General features: G+C 36.4%; 2 protein-coding genes across 15 annotated transcripts in view; one reads left to right on the top strand and one right to left on the bottom strand.

The window, feature by feature from the left end:
- The window catches only part of IRAG2 (inositol 1,4,5-triphosphate receptor associated 2), a 94,190-nt gene extending 76,115 nt beyond the window's left edge, over positions 1–18,075 (top strand). For all 5 annotated transcript variants that reach the window (XM_070619320.1, XM_070619323.1, XM_008513354.2 and 2 more), the window contains 12 exons: positions 1,356–1,413; positions 2,898–2,961; positions 3,047–3,074; positions 3,360–3,500; positions 7,748–7,882; positions 10,921–11,068; positions 11,941–11,984; positions 13,882–13,944; positions 14,062–14,111; positions 14,406–14,507; positions 16,542–16,649; positions 17,556–18,075. In XM_070619320.1, coding sequence (XP_070475421.1) covers positions 1,356–1,413; positions 2,898–2,961; positions 3,047–3,074; positions 3,360–3,500; positions 7,748–7,882; positions 10,921–11,068; positions 11,941–11,984; positions 13,882–13,944; positions 14,062–14,111; positions 14,406–14,507; positions 16,542–16,649; positions 17,556–17,799 — 1,185 coding nt within the window. In that variant the 3' untranslated portion in view covers positions 17,800–18,075. The remainder of the gene's footprint in view (positions 1–1,355; positions 1,414–2,897; positions 2,962–3,046; positions 3,075–3,359; positions 3,501–7,747; positions 7,883–10,920; positions 11,069–11,940; positions 11,985–13,881; positions 13,945–14,061; positions 14,112–14,405; positions 14,508–16,541; positions 16,650–17,555) is intronic.
- The window catches only part of DNAI7 (dynein axonemal intermediate chain 7), a 76,492-nt gene continuing 70,806 nt past the window's right edge, over positions 15,236–20,921 (bottom strand). For all 10 annotated transcript variants that reach the window (XM_070619326.1, XM_070619332.1, XM_070619333.1 and 7 more), the window contains 2 exons: positions 19,402–19,515; positions 15,236–18,564 (listed from right to left, as the gene is read on the bottom strand). In XM_070619326.1, the coding sequence (XP_070475427.1) occupies positions 18,286–18,564; positions 19,402–19,515 (393 nt within the window). In that variant the 3' untranslated portion in view covers positions 15,236–18,285. The remainder of the gene's footprint in view (positions 18,565–19,401; positions 19,516–20,921) is intronic.

Consider the following 20,921-nt stretch of genomic DNA (forward strand, 5'->3'; position numbering starts at 1 on the left):
AACTCACCTCAAAGTGGGACTTTCAGGAGCAGACGCACATTTGTGAGTTATCAACAAAGAACCAAATGTGTGGATGAGATTTCCCAAGGACTCTGGCAGGCAAGAAGAGAGCACTGAGGATAATGGCTTCTCAATGATTCCATTATCTAATGAGAAGGCAATGTCAGCGGGGACTGAGAAGAAGCTAATGTAGTGGTGAGGGGACATCGGGAGAGAGAACCAAAGGAAGAAAAATCTGTAACAAGGAGGGAATTAGAGATCAATTTAGATGAGGCAGTGGTCAAGTAAGATAAAGACTGAGAATTATCCATTGGATTTGGCAGTAGGGAGATCACTGATACTGGGGAGGGCAGTTTCCTTGGAGTGTTGGGTACAGGGGCAGAGTAGTTCATTGATCACAAAAGGGAGATAAAGAACTGGAAAGAGCACCCATGGACAACTCTTCCCAGAAGAAGCGAGTCCATGTAGGGCTGGAGAGGAAGAAAATGCCATAGCTGGAAGAGGTCATAGGGTTGAGGGAGGATTCAAAAAATTTAGGAATATTTAAATTGTTGATAAGAATGATCCAATGCTTTACCTGAATTATTGAATTTGTTACATTTTATCAAAATCTTAGTTTCTATGGTCTGAAAATTACATGACATGGTATCAATGGCTCTACCAAAGATATTTGTCTTAGGCTTATGTTTTATAGAAAATTTCTGAGAATGTTGAGTAATTATTATCATCAAAATAATTGTATACCTATAGTTTTCCCATTAGAGTTCCCCAGGCAATAGAGTATAACCCTCTTACTATGGTGGTTTTGGTTGTATAGATAACATTTGTAGGACGGTTGGTTAGTGACCTTAAAATATATTCATATGGAGTAAAAGCCTAATGTAATGCAATCTGAGCAGCTATTTTTGCCATAATTTCCCCAACAACCCATCTAGAAAGCTGCGTATGGTAGTTCTGGATCACTCCCTCCTCTTCATCCATCCAGTCCTCTCTCTCCCTCAAGCTCCAGCATGTTCCTTGTCTGCAGAGATTTTCTATGCTTTTCAAGCCATGGTGTTTCTTTCCTCCCTATGCAGAACACTTGTTCATATTTATTTCATTTATTTAGCAATTAGTCCTAGTTTGCTTTGTGGTAACTTGTATCACATTTGCAGCTTTTCATATATTTCTGTCCCTTGTGCCTCAGCTAGATTGGAAACCCCCTTGGAGCCAGTCCTGTCTTCTTCTTAACCCCTAGTAATACTATAGAGTGTTTTTGACAGGGTAAGGTTGCGAGGGGACAGGAAGTTGGGAAATGATTTGTTATGAAGGATTTCCACTCTATGTACGGCAATAAAATCTCTTTATGATTTTAGGAAACCAAAGAGGAACCCGAAACAATAGATAAGCATAAAAAAGAATGTGCTGTGGGAGGTAAGGAATGTTCTCTCCCAATCCCCATGTGAAAGTTTGTTCCCTGCTGATATTTTTCTGGGTGAAATCTTTCTGAGTAAAGCTATGGCATCTACAATTCCACATCTCTAGATAAAATCAGCCAATAGAACTGATTCTTGATTCAGTTTGCATCAGTTTTGAAAAGCCACATTGATGTTGCATTGACTGGTAAGCCCCAGAGGACTTGCAATAACTAGTGCCCCGTTGGGAACTAGTGCCCCGTTGGGAACTACCACCACACTAATGTTCCTAGGAAGTTCCCAGCTCTTCTTGGAGATCATTTTCATGATCCCATCTAAAATTAAATACGCCATTATTGAACGACTAAGTGCTAATATGCTTCCCTCCCTATTTCACTTCCATTTGGGTAGAATAGTGGATAGATTCAGGCTTTGGAGTCACACAAACTCTATACTGGGTCTCTCTCTGACTAGCTGTGACTTTGGAAAGTCATTTAAACTGGAGTCTCAGTTTCTTCATCTACAAAATGGAAACAATGAGTAAAAAGAGAAAAGTACCCTTTATGGAGAATATACTATATGCTGAATACTAGGCTAAATTCTTTATGTGCATAGTTTTATTTGGTTCTACCAAATACCTATGTGAGGCGGGTAAACTGCAATTCAGTTTCCTAGTCTGTAAATTGCAGACAATAACAGTACTTACCACAGAAGTGTTGCCATGAGGATTGAATAAATTGTGTACGAAGCACTTCGAAAAGTGCCTGGCAGAGAAATTCTCATGGAAGTTAGCTATTATAGAAAAATAATATCATCCTTATTTTGTAGATGGTTTGCTGAAGTTTTGGCTTGTTCCAGGTCGTATAGCCATAGCAGTTAAAGCTAGGATTGAAACCAGGTTTTTTCAAGTCTAAATCTAATGCTCTTAATAACTAACCTATGGTCCTCTTTGCAAAGCTGTCATGAAGAGTATCATTAATATGTGTAAAGAGCCTTGTTCTGGGACTGGCATATAGTAAACCTGTGATAAATGGTTGATATCATGTTTATTGTTGCTGTTATTGTTACCAGTATTATTATGATTATTACTGCTACTTTTACTACAATGAGTACTACTCCTGCTGCTACTGCTTATTAAAGCCTTGATTTGAAGGAGGACCAGGTAACAGAGGAAGATGTGCATTTCGCCATGGGATCAAGTCAAATAAACATTTAAACGCAAAGAGAACAAACTGGGCTGTCCCTTGACTCTGAGACATCTTCAGGATTCAAAGACTGTTCACATGCTGAAGTGCGAGCCCGTAGTTTTAATGTCACTGTGATCCCAATAGCGTAGCATAACATTATCTTATATTTAAGCAAATGCATTCTTAGCTGGCTATCCTCTCAGACACTTTCAATGAAATGCTTTTGTTTCATGGAGAGAGGACATAACATTTGATCAAATGTGCCTTAAGCTATTAAGCCTTTTTAACCAAATAATACTTTGTTGTCTTTTAATAGACACTGCCGTTTCCTCTCTTCCCGTAACCACTGTGAAATCAGTTAACTTTAAACAAGGTGACAGGTAAGCTCTTCTTCATGTTGCATGCTCGCATTTTTTGCTTTTCTGTTGAATTATGTTTTAACAAGTTCTTTGTCTTATCCTACAGCACTTCTCCTAATGAGAAGGAGGTGGAGGTGAGTTTAAAGCAAATGTTTTTTCCTTTAATTAAAAAAAAAAAGTGTTTCAGGCTCTCTTGCCTACCATTGCTTCTTGCTTTTGCACCAGCTGTCACACGTTTGGTGTCTGTGTGGTTTGGCAATAATGAAGAGCAGGTAAAGCCTGTGTGCACCAGCATTGTGTTGCTGAGAGAAGAAAGAAATGCCTCAGTATAATCTGGTATTAAACTGAAATATTTGACTACCTCCAGTTTTCTCCCCTCACCCTCACATTATTTTGACATTCATTATTTTGAAATTCAGGCTGAATTTCTCAGATTGTCTTTGGGATTTAAGTGTGACTGGTTCACCTTGGAGAAAAGAGTGAGGCTTGAAGAAAGATCCCGTGACTTGGCAGAAGAAAATTTGAAGAAAGAAATCACTAACTGTTTAAAGCTGTTAGAGGTGAGAATCATAACCTTTGGGGACTACACGTTTGGTCCTATTGTTAACAATGTTTTGAAAATTACATGTGAGTTTTCTTGTACGACCAAAACCAATACCAGGTACCAAACCCTGCCTGACCCAAATGTGAATTAGGAGGAGGTAAGAATTCAAGATCAGGCCAAAATGAAAGATTCACTAACAGTAGAAGCGACAAAACCAACAAATGCCTTTAAAGTAGTCGGATGAGTCATCTGCCTTCTCCCTGGATTTTCAAGTAGATTTCAGGCAGAAGAGTAATCAGTCATGCAGAAAACTGAGCAACTGGAGATATCAGTTTTAAGCTTCAAAGAGGAGAATCGAAAGTGTGTTTCCATTTAATTAACTGAAAATAGAGAATGGTGACTGCTTTGTCTTATCAGACGGTGGGCAAGCCCTCTGGAGGGTACATAGACATATAACAACTACTATAGATTCTTCTATTTTGTCAAGTCACTATAAATATAGAGATGGGTTGGAAAATTAAGAGAGCTAATTTTGGAGAAAGAAAATAAAAATTTAGAAACCATATTCTGTTTGTGTGTGGATGTGTGGTAGAAAAACACATAACATAAAATTTACCATATTAACCATTTTAAGCGTATGTTAATTAGTGTCAAGTCTATTCACATGGTTGTGAAACAGATCTCCAGAACTTTTTCATCTTGCGTACTGAAACTATATCCATTAAACGATTCCCCTTTCGTCCTCCTCTCAGCCCCTGGCAGCCACCATTCTGCTTTCTGTTTCTATGAATTTGACTACTTTAGATACCTCATATAAGTGGAATCATACAGTAATTGTCTTTTTGTAAATGGCTTATTTCACTTAGGAAAATATCTTCAAAGTTCATCCGTGTTGTAGCATGTGACAGGACTTCCTTCCTTTTTAATAAAAGGCTGAATAAAATATTCCACTGTATGTGTATACCACATTTTGTTTATCCATTCATTTATCTATGGACGTTTCAGCTTCCACCTCTTGGCTCTTCTGAACCTTGCTGCTGGGAACATGGGTTTGCAAATATCTCTTTGAGACCCTGCTTTCAATTCTTTTAGAAATGTGCCCAGAAGTGACATTGCTGGATCATATGGAGTTCTATTTTTAAGTTTTTGAGGAACCATAATATTGTTTTGCATAGTGGATGCACTGTTTTACAGTCCTGCTGACAATGCACCAGGGTTCCAATTTATCCACATCCTGGCCAACACATTCTTTTCTGGGATTTTTTGATAGTAGCCATCCTAATGTGTGCAAGGTGATATCTCACTGTGGTTTTGATTTGCATTACTCTGATGATTAGTATTGTTGAGCATCTTTTCAGATGCTTGTTGGCTCTTTGTATATCATGTTTGGAAATATGTTGATTCAAATCCCTTGCCAGTTTTTTAACAAGACATGTGATTTGCAGTTAATTTCTCCATTCCGCAGGTTGCCTTTTCCTTCTGTTGATTATGGCCTTTGATGCACAAAGGTTTTTAAGTTTGATGTAGTGCTATTTGTCTATTTTTGCTTTTGTTGCCTGTGGTTTTGGTGTTATATCCAAGAAATCGTTGCAAAATTCAATGTCATGAAGCTTTTCCCCTATGTTTTCTTCTGGAGCTATATAGTTTTGGGTCTTACATTTAGGCCTTTAATCCATTTTGAGTTGATTTTTTGTATATGGTGTAAGATAAGAGTCCAACTTCACTCTTTTGCATGTGGATATCCAGTTTTTCCCACATCATTTGTTGAAGAGACTCTCCTTTCCCCATTGTGTAGTCTTGACCATTGTCAAAGATCATTTGACCATATATGCATAGGTTTATTTCTGGACACTCTATTCTGTTTCATTGCTCTATATGTCTGTCTTTAGGCCAGTACCATAAAGTTTGATTACTGTAGCTTTGAAATATGTTTTGAAATCAGGAAGTGTGAGTCCTCCAACTTTGTTCTTTTTAAAAAATTGTTTTTGCTATTCAGGGTCTTTTGAGATTCCATATGAATTTTGGGATGAATTTTTCTATTTCTGCAAAACGATGCCATTGGGATTTTGACGGGGATTGCATTGAATCTGTAGATTAATTTGGGTGGTATTCGTGGGTTAACAAAATTGTCTTCCAATCCATGGACACAGGATGTCTTTCCCTTTATTTGTGTCTTCTTTAGTTTATTGTGGCAATGTTTTGTAGTTTTCTGTGTACAAATCTTTTACCACCTTGGTTAGGTTTATTTCTAAGTATTTTATTCTTTTCAATAGTATTGTAAATGGAATTGTTTTATTTCCTTTTTGGATTGTTCATTGTTATCATATAGAAATGCAATTGAATTTTATACGTTGATTTTGTATCCTGCAACTTTGCTGAATCCACTTAATAGTTCTAACAGGTTTTTTGTGTGTGAAGTCTTTAGAGTTTTCTATATATAAGATCATGTCACCTGTGAACAGAGGTAATTTTACTTCTTTTCCAATGTGCATTTTTTATTTCTTTTTCTTGTCTAATTGCTCTTGGTAGGACTTCCAGTACTAAGTTGCATAGAAGTGGCAAGAGTGGGCATCCTTGCCTTGTTCCTGGTCTCAGAGGAAAAACTTTCAGTATGATGTTAGCTGTGGGCTTTTGATATATGGCCTTATTATGTTGAGGTAGTTTCCCTTCTATTTCTAGTTTTTTGAATATTTTTATCATAAAAAGGTATTGAATCTTGTCAAATGCTGTTCTGTGTCAATTTAGATGATCATTTGGGTTTTGCCCTTTAATCTGTTAAAGTGATATATTGCATTGATTGATTTCCTATGTTGAACCATCCTTGCATTTCAGAAATAAATCTCAGCTTGGTTATGGTGTATAATCCTTTTTATGTGCTGTTGAATTCAGTTTGCTAGTAGTTTGTTGAGGATTTTTGCATCAACATTCATAAGGGATATTTGTCTGTAGTTTGCTCGTAGTGTCTTTGTCTGCCTTTGTATTAGGGTAATGCTGGCCCCAAAGAATGAGTTTGCAAGTGTTCCCTCCTCTTCAGTTTTTGGAAGTTTGAGGAGGACTGTTGTTCATTCTTCTTGAGATATTTGGTAGAATTCTCCAGTGAAGCCATTTCGTACTGGTCTTTTCTTTGTTGGGAGACTTTTGATAACTGCTTCAATCTCCTTATTAGTTATTGGTCTGTTCAAATTTTCTATTTCTTCATGATTTAGTCTTGGTAAACCTTACTCTATTTGGCTAACAACTAACATCTGCTCTTCCCTTCCCAACTGAAGGTGGTTATTTAAACTGTAGTAGGAAACTGTGTCTGACAATGACCATTCCAGTTGGTTAGCAACTCTCCAGCTGCAACTCCTACATATCTGTCTGTTTCAGAAGTAGCTGCTATTCATTGAACACCTACTGTGTGACAAGCAAATGGCATCTGTAACCTCTCACATCACAATATTCCTGGAAAGGAGATGTAATTGTCACCATGTAACATACGAGAAAACAGCAAATCAGAAAGGTTGACATTAGAATGCGATTTACAGTCAATGGTGCCTATAGTTTTATTGGCAGAACTTTTTCTTTCTTAATGATATACAAAATTTACAGTGTTTTAGATTTTGGCAAGTCTTAGATATTTGTTCATGATCACACAGATAAAGAGCAGTGGCTTGTTTGCTTCCAGATCTGTTCCTTTAATTCTGTCTCCACCCTAGTGAGAAGGATGATCCTCCATCAGGAAGGCCATCATCTTGGATTAAGGGCACAGATTTGAGAGAAATATTCATAAGGCTATGAAGGCATATCCACATAACCAGCCCAATCACACTTTGTCATCAATGGAAAAGCAAGTATAGCAGTCAGACCTATAACTAATTCCAGTATATTTTTACTAATTTTCTTAAAAGTTCAAACTATGTTCCTCATAATACATTCAACTCTTTTGTAAGCATAATTTCTTTACCATGACAAATTAATTATATCCCATCCTGTTAATTGTAGAAGAAAGATATAAATACACATGAAGAGGTGGCAAATTTGGGAAGCAAAGAAGGAAAGGATCAAGAATAGATATAAATGGTTTTTGTGAGCTCCTGCACAGGTCTACTTGAGAGCCAACAAAGATATTAATATTTCATTACTGGGTTTTGCTGCTTCTTTTCAGCCTCCACCAAGATAATTGAGATTTGATTGTCATCAGCCTTTAGAACATAGTCAGTGTTAGAATCACTTGCTGACTACTTGGGTTGGACACTTTTTAATACTTTGCTTTCTGTGCAGTCTTTAACACCTCTTTGTGAAGATGACAACCAGGCCCAGGAAATCATTAAGAAGCTGGAGAAGACAATAACATTCCTTAGCCAGTGCACAGCACGAGTGGCCAGTAGGGCTGAGATGTTGGGAGCCATTAATCAGGTAATCTGTCTCCTTTTCTCTAGTTACAATGAAATTACTAAAAGGATTTATTTTCCCTGACATTATAGATTACATTTTTAGGAAGAAGTTTTAAAAAACACTTCTTTATTGTATAAGATAATATATGCTTAATATAGAAAAAATGGAAAATGGAATATGCAAATAAAAATGTAAAGAAAAGTCTCTCATCATAGCATTAGCCAATGACTATCATTATAAAAATTTTGTGATATATTTTTCTAGACATTCCCTTCATGGAATGTTATAATCTGCTTCTCTTTCATTCAACATATAGCATAGATAACTTTCTATGTGATATAAATATATACACATACACACATCATCATTTTATGGTATTCTATTGGTTGAATAGATCATAAATTATTTAACCAGTCCCTTATATGTGATCATTTCAGAATGTTTTGATATTTTGCTATTATAAACAATGCTACAATAAATATCTTTGTGTATGCATCTTTGCACTCTTAGGTGTAGAGAAGTAGAATTTGAAAATTTCTTTGTGGGCAAATCTGGGAGGACTTTAATTTTTTTAATCTAAACCTGAACAAACTTATTAAATATACTTTTCCTAAGAAGGAGACATTTAATTGTGGTGGTAGTTTTAGTTTGATCATTTGTTACACATTTTTAATGCCTTAGTTCCTTTTTAATCCCTCCCTAGAGAATAATATTCTTTCTTTTATTTTTATTAAAGTTATGTATGCACATTGCTTAATCATTAGGGAAATGCAAATTAAAACCATAATGACATACCACTTCACATCCTCTAGGATAGCTATAATGAAAAAAAAGAAAAAAAGGAAGAAAGAAAATAAGTAATGTTGATGAGGATGTGGAGAAATTACAATATTATTATTGTGTATTTAATATAATATTGTTTAGCCACTAAAAGGAATGAAGTGCTGATACATGCTGATGAACCTGGAAAATATTATGCTAAGTACAGATGCTAAACACAAAGATGACGTATTGTATGATTTCATTTATATATAGCATCTAGAATGGGCTGGTTGTTGCTTAGGCTCACCACCTCTTTTGAATGAAGATCCCTTGCACTTCTCTCTTGAGTTGGATCCCATTTCCAGAACCCCATACCTCCTTCTTTACTGGTTTATTTTTTCATTTTGGTGGAAGATCTCACTCAATAACTTTCTGAGAGAAAAGAATGCCTGGGAAGTAAACTTTTCAAGATGTTATATAACTGAAAATGTCTTTATTCCTATACTTAATCACTAGTCTAGCTGGGTGAAGGATTCTAGGTTAGATATCATTTCGTTTAGAATTTTCCTTGCAGTGCTTCATTCTCTTCTTAGCCTCTGGTGTTGCTATTCAAGTTTGATGCCATTCTGACTCTTGAGCTTTTGTTTCTAACATCTTTTTAGTGTCCAGAAGCTTTTAGGATATCCTCCTATCCCGAATGTCTTCCCTTGGTATGGGTTTGTTTTCATCCGCTGTTTTAAGCCCTGAATGAACATAAGCTGGCAAGTTATGTTCTTGAGTTCTGGACTTTTTTTTTTTTTTTTTTTTTTTGAGGAAAATTAGCCCTATGCTAACTGCTGCCCATCCTCCTCTTTTTGCTGAGGAAGACTGGCCCTGAGCTAACATCCATGCCCATCTTCCTCTGTTTTATATGTGGGATGCCTGCCACAGCATGGCTTGCCAAGTGGAGCCATGTCCGCACCCGGGATCCAAACTGGCGAACTCCGGGCCGCTAAAGCAGAACGTGTGCACTTAACCACTGTGCCACCGGGCCGGCCCCTGGAAATTTTTTTGAATTATCTTTTTCTATGTTTCGTGGAATTTTTCTACATTTTCTGTATTTTCTTGAATTCCTGTTCTCTGGATGTTGAATCTTCTGAACTTGTTCTCATCTCTTTTCTACCTTTTAGTCTTTTTGCTCCAGCTTCAGGAGTTTTCCTCAACTTTATATCTTGAAACTCTTCTATTGAGTTATGTATTTTGGGGATGTTTTTAATTTCCAGACTGTTTCTTTAACTCTCAGAATGTTGCTTTTTAATACTATCTTGTTCTTATTTCATGGATGCAATACTTATTAACTCTCTGAAGATAGCGATAGTTTCCTTGAAGTTCCTGTTCTCCTGTAGTTTATTTCCTCTAGCTGGCTTTTTTCTGCATTTTGATTTCCTTATTTCATGCCAGGGCTCTCCTCTGACCAGTGATGACTCCCAGGCAGCTGACTGGGAGCTCTGTGTAGGTTGGGTGGGGAAGGTTCTTGTTGGCTCTGAGCTTCACACGGCCAGGATGTTTCATTGGGATGCTCAATGGCGGTAGTTTTAGGAGTTTCTTCTTGCCATGTTACATCCCTCAGAGAACAGTCTTCCAGCTGCCTGCCTTGAGAGTATCAGTCTGGCTACCAGTGTTTGGGAGTTGGGAGGAGGAATAAGGCTAGGTATCTCAATACTTGATATGTATACAGACTTTTGCCTGAATCTGTTCTTTACTGTATGATCCACGCATCATCAACTCTTCTTGCCCAGTCCAGAAACCCTCTGTTTCACTCTCTCTAGATATTCAGCTTCTGTAGTCTTTCACCTAAGTGGTGGAGGGGAAGTTGCTCCTCTGGCCTGAGTAAGGAAGCGGATCTGTGGACCTGATTGCTTTCTACACAGATTTTCAACCATTTCTTCTGTTCACATACCCACCTTCAAGCTTAATTCCAGAGGCGCCACTAATTCCTGAGCATCTGGAGCTTTCTGTGGTGAAACCAACTTGCTCCTAGGCTTTTCTTACTGCTTTTCTTATGGTTCAGCTTTTCAGTCTTAGTCATTTACCATTAGTCCTACTACTAGCAGGCTTTCAAAATTCTGTTGCTATTATATCTTTTTCTGTTCTATTTGCCATTGTGTACTCATGCTTTTTTTTTTTAAATACCTTTATTGTCATTTTAGTGGGATTTAGGGATAGAGTGAAGGTAACACATGTGTCTAATCACCATCTTTTAATTGGGTATCAAGAATAGTATTTTCATTGTGAACATGTTCTTTTTCTCCTACTAGGAAAGCCGGGTTAGTAAAGCAGTGGAAGTAATGATTCAGCATGTAGAAAACCTGAAGAGAATGTATGCCAAAGAGCATGCTGAATTAGAAGAACTGAAACAGGTTCTTTTGCAAAATGAAAGGTCTTTTAACCCTCTTGAAGATGAAGGTAATAAAAGTTTAAGATAATAGTATCAGTTATGTTTTTCGAACATTCTCCTCTTTCATTCTCTAATATTATATCTTTAGTATAAAGACCCTTAAGTTAACGTTATATTAGAAGAGTAACTCATGCTTATTATTTACATAGCCCAAAGTAAGACGTCAGTTAGAAAACAGGTTGGGAGATAAGGATTCTTTGGCAATGACAAAAAGAATCATTAATTTAGATTGCTGAGATGAGAGAATATCTTTAATCTAACCCATTGGGTTGAACTTAGTGTTCTACTTAGGATGTGTTAGAATTGGCTTTCTCCCCACATAAAGCAAGGCACAGTCACTAACATGAGCCACACTCATCTACTGTGGCTTTGTATTCCTCAAAGAAGGAAGGACTCTGCACAGTAAGCTGACTGATGGATTGGAAAATAGGGAGACATCTGAGACTGTGGAAAATATCTTAACACAAAATTTATATAAATCTTATAAGAGTTTTATTTTAAATAGACAGTATGAACTTTTATGAGCAGAATTCTTATTTTAATGATCTGTTCCCTCTTCTAGAAAAGTAATCATATTTGATAATCTTCCGATCTGTTTTTGGATTCATTTATTCAGCAGACATTCCTTCAGTGCCTTCTATGTGCCAGGTAGGCCTTGTGGACATCTGCAGTGGCAGAGAGGACTGTATGCCATTGGCTAAGATGGTAATTGTTATGAATCACCAAATAAATGATAACCAGCTATTTATATTGCTCAGTAGTCTCTAGGGTCTTAAATACCTCTTTTCTGACCATTGCTTTTCTTTGTAAAGAATTGAGACCATTGTGTTAAACTGCAAATGTAATTCCTAAAATGTTGTAAATATGTTTTTCCTTTCAGATGATTGCCAGATTAAAAAACGTTCAGCTTCTCTAAACTCCAAGGTGAGTGCTAATTCACTTCACTGTGTCTATCAAAAGTTACAGGTGAGAAGGTTTTAAAATAGTATTTGAAACAACATGGCTTTAAATGTAAATTATAAAATGATTTTAATTCATATATATGTGTGTATGTATATATGCATGTGTGTATATTTATGCTTATGTGTGTATGCTTTTACACTTCTTGCTCTGTTTGTGTATCAATCAAGTTTGCGTGGCAGCAGGAGGAAAGCCAGTATAATGATAGTTTCTCTCTCATGTAAAATCAGAGTTGGAAATAAATAGTCCAACAATGGTAGAGCAGCTTCACAAAATCCACAGGGCCCTGTCTCTTGCTGCATCATCACCCTCAGGCCTTTGCTTTTGGTCTGAGATGGTCTAAGACGGCTTCATCAGCTCTGGACACCAAGTCTTCGTCATTACATTGCATCACATTCCAAGAAAGAGGAAGAAGCAAAAACAGGTGTTCCCTCTCCCCCTAAAAACACTTCCTAGAAGTCTCAGATAACGTTTCCCTTTTCATTCCTGGAAGGCTTTATCTATTCATTTATTCCCTTTACATTCGTGGGAGGTTTTGCATTTATTCTGGAGACTTTATGCCTAACTAAAACCCAAGAAGTCTGTTACTAAATAAAAAGGAGAGAACGGGATATTAAAAGTTAACCAGCAGTTTTTGCCAGTTTGAAAGTCAGGATTTCACAGAATTTTTTTACAGAATTTTTGAGCAAGAGACTTTAAAATCATTCCATCCAAATCTGTCTTTTTCACAGATGAGGGAAATCACTTTCACAGAAGTTAAGTGATTAGTTACAATCACGTAGTGGTAGAACCATAATTAGATCCTAGGTTTCTGGGACTGCAATTTGATATTCTTGATGCTCAACTAAGTTGTGAAATTAAATTAGGGACTGTGGTTTAAGAAAAGGATTCACATAAAACTTCGTTAGTTTATTTCCTACATTTAACATATTTTTTATTTCTTGAAGTTGTACCTATTTAAACTTTAAGAACCACATAATACTGTATAACATTTTCCTGTGCAAATCTCAAGGTTGATATATAAACACATCCATTCATTAGAATATCATGCCCATCCTTAAATTTGTTGAATGGAAAAAACGAAACCATGAAAACAAAAGCTATAAAATAGGTGCATTTTTTTTTTTTTGAGGAAAATTAGCCCTGAGGTAACACCTGCTGCCAATCCTCCTCTTTTTTTGCTTATGAAGCTTGGCCCTGAGCTAACATCCATGCCCATCTTCCTCTACTTTTTTTTACATGTGGGACACCTGCCACAGCATGGCTTGATAAGTGGTGCGTAGGTCTGCACCTGGGATCCGAACTGGTGAGCCCCAGGCCGCCAGAGCATGAGAACTTAACTGCTGTGCCACCGGGCCAGCGCCCATAGCTGCATATTTATCTCCTCTTGAGTTGGGGAGAACCTAAGCATAAAAGAAATGGTAGCAAAAGAGAGGAAGAGATGAATAGATTTGGCTGCAATAACAATGAAAAAGTTTTTTGCCAGAAATATTAACAAAATTAATATGTGCAAAGATCATAAAGAGGTCGTTCTCAGAGCAGATATATACGTGGTTATTCAACACAGAAAAACAATGAACTAGTGTTCATTGTTATTAGAAACCTAAACAAGAAGCTTTGAATTCCATATTTGATTGGGAAAAATTACACTCAGCCAATGTTGGAGAAAGTGGGATATAAATTTGTGGAATATCTCTGGAAGGCAATTTGGCCATTAAAAAAAATCCTTTAAAATATGTCTACTGTTTAACTCAGCAGTGGCAAGTGCATGGATGTGTATGTATGAGAATATTCATTAGCGTTGCATACAAGGGTAAACTATTGAGAATGTTCTGAATGTACATTTTCCTCCTTTGGGTAGCCATCTTCTCTTAGAAGAGTGACCATTGCCTCTTTGCCCAGAAATATTGGAAATGCAGGAATGGTAAGTAAACTCCTAAGTGCTCTTAGTCAAAAGCAAATTCATTTTCATATGACAAAAATATAAACTTACTTCACTAAATTCATATTTTATTATTTCTTTAACATCTGAACTTTAAAGTTGGCTGGGATGGAAAATAATGACCGATTCAGTAGGAGGTCAAGCAGCTGGTGAGTGTAATTTTGTGGTTACTCTTTGGGAAGCTTACTACTTTATAATTGGGCTAAAGTAAATGTTTGAAAAAAGTGAAATTGTAACATTTGATTTGTACAGAGTATATGCAGAATAATTATAAAAATTGGCATATAATCATGAAATTGGTTTATGAAATAAGTGTTATGTAAATATGTCAAGGAAAAAATTAGAACATAAAATTTTTGTGTTGATTTAGGTAGTGGGAAATAAATTGATAATGGCTACAGATGTATTTGATTTGACAAGTGGCTATAATCATCTTTATTTAGGCGTATTTTGGGGTCAAAGCAGAATGAACACCGTCCCTCATTACATCGATTTATTAGCACCTATTCCTGGGCAGATGCTGAAGAAGAAAAATGTGAACTAAAGTAGGTGAAGCTTGGTGTGTTTATTAACTTGATGTGAGCTGGGGCGTAAAAATCGGGATCACTTTTATTCTATGGAGATGAGGTTAATGATGAATCATCGAAAAGATAATTCATTGTTTAAGACTTTTATAAACTGTAAAGCACTATAAATGTTATTTGTGAATGAATTCACTCACATAGCACTCAGAACTGCAAGGTTTGAGGTCTTAAGTTAGAAAAGACCCTGAAATTTACCAGATCTGTGAAGATAATTTTTTCCCTGTATGAGTATCTAGTTATTGGGGGAAGGTCAATAAAGAGCCACAGAAGTAAAATGTCTATCTACTAGATTTTTTTAAAAAATACATGAATTATATATAACATATAAGCACATGTGATATATGTACATCTATCTTCTCTTTATGTAAGTGAAGAGTAGGGGAAACATAAAGCTCTAAATTGCTATCTCTATATCTAGAAAGTTAAACAAATAAAATATAATTCTCTAGTGAATGGTAGAGGGCAAGAAGGAAGGACATGAAGAAATACTGCCTCTAAGTCCTTGGGTGACACTGGACAAATTGCTTAACCTTACTTGGTCTCAGTTTCCTCATCTGTGGAGAACTTCATTGCATGCCTACTATGTGATAGAGACTGCACTCAATCCTAAGGGATATAAAGATGAGTAAGACATAGTGCCTACACTCAAAGTCTTTTTTAAAAATAATCCTGGGAGACTATTGTATGTGTTAATGCTTTTCAGATTTATAGTTAACATAATGGATATTTTCTGATCCTGGTTAAAAAAAAAATCAAGAGTTTCCTTCAAAAGATTGCAATCCTTTTTTTTTTTTTTGCTTTTTGTTAATGTGGTATGATTTCTACTGAGAAGTCTTTGCAAACCAAAGATGGCAATCTTCAGAATCTTACAAAAATTCTGACTTTTGGGCCTTGTTTCCTTTAAAAACTAAAGTCTATCACATACATTCCCTATAGATGTTTGACTGGAAAAAAAAACAACTTTGAGACACAGTTAGTTCCCTTTGGCAATTGTGAGGGCATTATGAGCTTGGTATTTCAAGTTCAAATCCAACTAGAACTCATCAGTGAACATGATAATGAAACAATTAAGTTTTGTTCAGGTAAAGAAATCCCTCTAGATAATATGATTTCATTTAAAGTATAGGCAATCCAATTGCTATTTCCCAGCTTACTGAATACCAGTTTAACTAGCTTTGCACTGAACATATTTTCATAAACACTTTTAAAATTAAGATTTTTAGAGAAGAAATGACACTTTGATGTTACTCCAATTTAGCATTGATCAAAAAACCTACAGAAAAAAAGAGTAAAATCAACTTTTAATATAGGATATTAAAAACCATCTGGTAGAAGAATACTTAGAAAAAACTTTACTATATGTTAATAACAAATTACATAGAGGAAAAATATGGCATTCACATTCAGTTTTTAAAGTGTGGTTACACTCTCACACACACATATATGCAGAGAAAGAAATCACAGTAATAACATTGGTTAATTATGAGTGGTGAGAATTGACTAACTTTTACATGTCCTTTTGCTAGTACCCCAACTTTCTACAACAAACATTTATTATTTTTCTAAGTACAGAAAGTTACTTTTTAAATGAAATTCCTATAGGGGCCAGCCCCATGGCATAGTAGTTAAGTTCAGTGTGCTCTGCTTTGGCAGCCCGAGTTTGCAGGTTCGGATCCCGAGTGCAAACCTATACTACCTGTCAGCCATGCTGTGGTGGTAACCCACATACAAAATAAAGGAAGAAGGGCAATGCATGTTAGCTCCAGGTGAATCTTTCTCAGCAAAAAAAAAATAATTAATTAATTAAATTCCTGTAAATGGTTAAAAATATAAATTTGGTGATTTGAATTTTAGAATTAGATATTTATCAAATCTTAAGCAAAACAAATATTTGTGAGCCTCTTTAGTACTACAGTAAAATTTAGCAACATTTTATAAATGATTGTAGCACATTATCTGTAGTTTTAAATATTTAAAAACCATACTTACTTACAGAACTAAAGATGACTCAGAACCACCTGAAGAAGAAATAGTAGAAAGAACAAGAAAGCCAAGTCTTTCTGAAAAGAGAAATAATCCATCGAAATGGGATGTCTCTTCAGCGTAAGTTGTCTACTTGAGAAATGATACCATCTTGTTGGAATTGGGAAAAGTAAGGCAGGATTAACAATACTAATCAATGACTTTACTAAAAGACCTGTCAAATTGTTAAATTTAAATGAATAACAAAATTCACATGGTCTACAGGAGTCACCCCTGAACCTATGAGTTACAAGACACAGGAACATTCACAGTGTTAGGAACCTGGCCCTGGAGCCAGATGGCCTAGGCTCGGGTCCAGCTCTCTAACCAGCTGTGTGACCTGGGCAAGTTCATCCATTTTTGAGCACTAATTTCTTCATCTATAAATAGGAATTATAATAGTACCTATGTCATTGTTTTGACATTCATTTAAATGAATTAGCACATGTAAAATTCTTAATTCTGTGTTAGACACTGTACTATTTTCAAAGACTTGCATGATGCTGCAGTAAGATTTTTTTTTTTTAAAGAAATAGCATTTAAATTTCAGTACAGAAAAGTCCAGGGTATGGTGAGAAATAAGTGACATGTTTTTATATATATATATATACACACATATGTACATACACATATATCCTGCTCTACCCAATAAATAATTTTTTGTTTCCACCATAGGAATATAAGTTGCCTTACCTGATTGAAAGAATGAGATAAACACTCAAAGGTACTTGTCAGGAGTTAAATAATGCCTAAATCACATAATTTTCAGATTCTCACCATAGCACATCATTTCTTACTTCTAAAAATTATAAGGGAGGCAGATTGTGGCCAAAGCCAAGACGACAGATCACATTATGTGGCTTATTACAAGGTGGTGTTGGTAGTATGTAGGGCAGATCAATGACTTGATTGGTATCGTTGGCAAAAGGAGTATTTCTAACAACATTATTGTGATTGCCAAATTCTGAATTTGTGTTTTCCTTGCAGTTATGACACAATAGCTTCCTGGACAACAAATCTCAAGACTTCCATCGGAAAGGCTAACAAGGCACTCTGTTTGTCTGTTGCCTTCATTGTACTGTTTGCAGCTTTGATGAGCTTCCTCACAGGCCTGTTTTTCCAAAAGTCCGTGGATGCCGCTCCCACACAGGATGGGGACTCCTGGATGTCTCTAGAACATATCTTGTGGCCATTTACCAGACTTAGACACAATGGGCCACCACCAGTGTGACTGCAGCACATCCCAATGTGTGCATCTTGATTTTTAAGGTTTCAGTATCTGAACTTTGTAAATTAGTAAATTTTAGCTGGAAAATTATAGCATGGAACCAAAGGTTCTCAGGATGCCTGTAAGATATTTTACATTCCCTCTTTTTGTGATTATCTCCCCAACTGAAATACACAGTGGGGAGGAAGCCTGCCTATGATCTTTTAATGAGCTTTTTGAGAAGGAGGTATTATATATTGTTTGTTAAAATTTATTGAAATAAAGAACCATTCAAATCTTCGTACAGTGGGAGTTGAGTCTCAGTAGACTAAATATTCAAAGGAAAAAAACCCCACTTTCTGAAAAATAAAATTTGAGTATAAAATGCTGATTAGATCATTTTAGTAGCCTATTTGAAGTATATTCACTCATTACACTTTATTGAAGCAATCCCTGATTTCTCTCCAAGTTGCTTGATTCTTCATACTGAATAAAATGTATGAGTGGGGATTAAGAATAGCTGAGTACCCTAGTCAAGAGCAGCATGTGGCCCACAGAGTCAATGAACTGGTCGTTGGAGCTCCTGATTTTCTCCATTGCTTCTTCAGAAGCAAAATCCTTAACCATGTGATACAAAGTAGAATGAAACTCAGTTTCTTCTTTCAGGGCTTCAGAGAACGTATCGCTGTATTCGTCGATCTTGAGCCTTTGTGCTCTGTCACCACTAAACATCAAAAGGGCCCAATTGGGATCCTCAATAGGTTCTTCTTTACGAAGGTGTTCCCTCACCTAAAGGAGAAGAAAATTAGAGAAATCTGTTAATAGATGCTCTTCTATTAGACATTTGGCAGTAGAGTATTATTTGAAGGGCTCAACTCAGGCCCTAAAATTGCAAACATTAAAAGAAACATTCTTCATATCCCATTTTTTTGAACCATGAAACTGTTTATATCTTGGTGTTTATGGAGCTTATCAAAATGTATTAATTCCTTCAACAAATATTTATTGAGTGGCTATCATCTGCCAGGTACTGTTCCAAGCGCTGGGGATGGAAAAACAACAATGAAAAGAACAAAGAAGAAACAACTAAACGTATTAATAAATAACTAACAGCTGCAATAATAAAACCCTGTTCTCAAGGAGCTCATCTTCTAGCGGGAGAAACACATGATAAATGAGATAAATAAGTTTGGTGGCTCGTTTAGGCTAAAACATTCATCAGTCAGCTTTTAGAATTTGATAAGATACCTTCTTTATCAGGCAGTAGTAAATGTGCCAGAAAGTTAAATTGAAGCCTCACCCCGTTAGAGGAGAAAGTTTGTGAATCATAGATATATTCATGTTAAACGCTTCCTTTTGTTCTTGAGTCAATGTAAAGAGATATAAGAACTCTAGCCTGAAGTCAAGAGCATTTGATACCATAATGGAGAATGAAGGCATAACCTTTACATAGTTTGGTTTTATATTTTTGACAAAATTGTTTTAAAAATGAAGTTTTAAAACTCTATTGTGGAGGTTTTTTCACCTTTTTAAGAAGAGAAACCATGGTCTACATTCATTTAGCTTTTGAGTACTGCATCTTCTTTTGGAGGACAAAGTAGTTTTATGGGTTTTTGTATACTATACCTTAAATACAACTTTTTTAGAATCACATAGCATATTCCACCTGCTCCAACCAAACGCAAAAGCAGAACTTAGCAGGGCCATTTGTCGATAAGCTTTCATTTCTGTCAAAGGAACCTGTCAATATAAAAGCAAATAGAATTGATCATAGAGCCTGTGAACAAGTCTTCCTTCCATCCTTGGCCTACCGTCTATTCTCAACACAGAAAGATCCATTTAAAATGTAAGTCAGATCACATGACTCCTCTTTCAAAACAGGGCAGTGGCTTTCCCCTTCTCTCAGAGTAGAAGCCAAAGTCCTAACAATGATCCACGAGAGGCTCTGCAAGGTGATATCCCCTCACATACCCTCATACACCCCGTCATCTATCTGACCTTATCCCTTTTTCTCTCCCTTTGCTCCCCCAGCTGCAGGTCCCCCCACTCCTCAAACACACCAGGCCACTCCTCAGGGCTCTTGCTCCAGCTGGTCTCTCTTCTTGGAAGCTGCTTCCCGAGATGTCCACTTGGCTGAATTCCCCACCTTCACGTTTTGCTCTAATCTTACCTTCCCATTGAGCCGCCTCCCCCAACACCTTATTTGATGTTGTGTGCTGCCCCAGCCCCACTATTGCTCATCTACCCTTTCTTTCCTCCACAGTACTTATCACTTTTTGATATGAGATAATTTTATTTTGTATGTCTATTGTTTATTTTTGCCTCTACTAGAATGTAAGATCCACAAGGGGAGGGACCATTGTTTTATTCACTAGTGTATCCTAAGCATCGAAAACAGAAAAAAAAATTCTTAAATGTTCTGAAAAGATGAATAGTTTACTACATTCAGCATTTGTAGAATACCCGCAATTTAAGTTACTAAAACAAAAGTGTTTTTCCCTATGCATAAATGAACACAGTCTTATCATTATGATTATTTTCAAATGTTATATGAATGTCTGCCAATATTGACATTTTCTGGTATGTTATAAACTCGTTCTTGAGTATAGTACTCTTCTGCCTAAAACACCTTTCATGATTAGGAGTTACTTCATCTTCATTCATATATCATCAATGTTTACTAAACATCTGCTGAGTTCTAGAATATACTAGGTGCTGGAAGAATCAATGTTGATTAGGAAATACTCCCCCTCCTCACGGAGCTCACAGTTTAACACGGAAGGATCTCATTACCGAAAGCCTTATGGTAACATGAAGCAGTCTGCAGACAGGGAGGCCCTGCCTTGAAACCGAAGGAATGGGTTTTGTTGATCAGTGGTCCTTGTATGTGTTTAATTTCACCTGTCTGATCATGTTTGGGAAACTACAGAGTCCTTTGCTCTTTCAAGAAGCCTTACATATATCCCATCTGGAAGAAGAAAGAAAATATACAAAATGCTTGGAGCACCTTTGCACCAAATTGACCAGCTGTGGATATGCTCCATTTGTCAATATGAATATGTCATATTACAGGCTTACTTTCTTGGGGAAGATTTTTAAACTTGAGAGAACCCTGGATTTCTGGTCTTGCCCATTATTCCTTCCTT

Source organism: Equus przewalskii, chromosome 5 (genome assembly GCF_037783145.1).
Source record: "Equus przewalskii isolate Varuska chromosome 5, EquPr2, whole genome shotgun sequence".
Taxonomy (NCBI): Eukaryota; Metazoa; Chordata; class Mammalia; order Perissodactyla; family Equidae; genus Equus; species Equus przewalskii.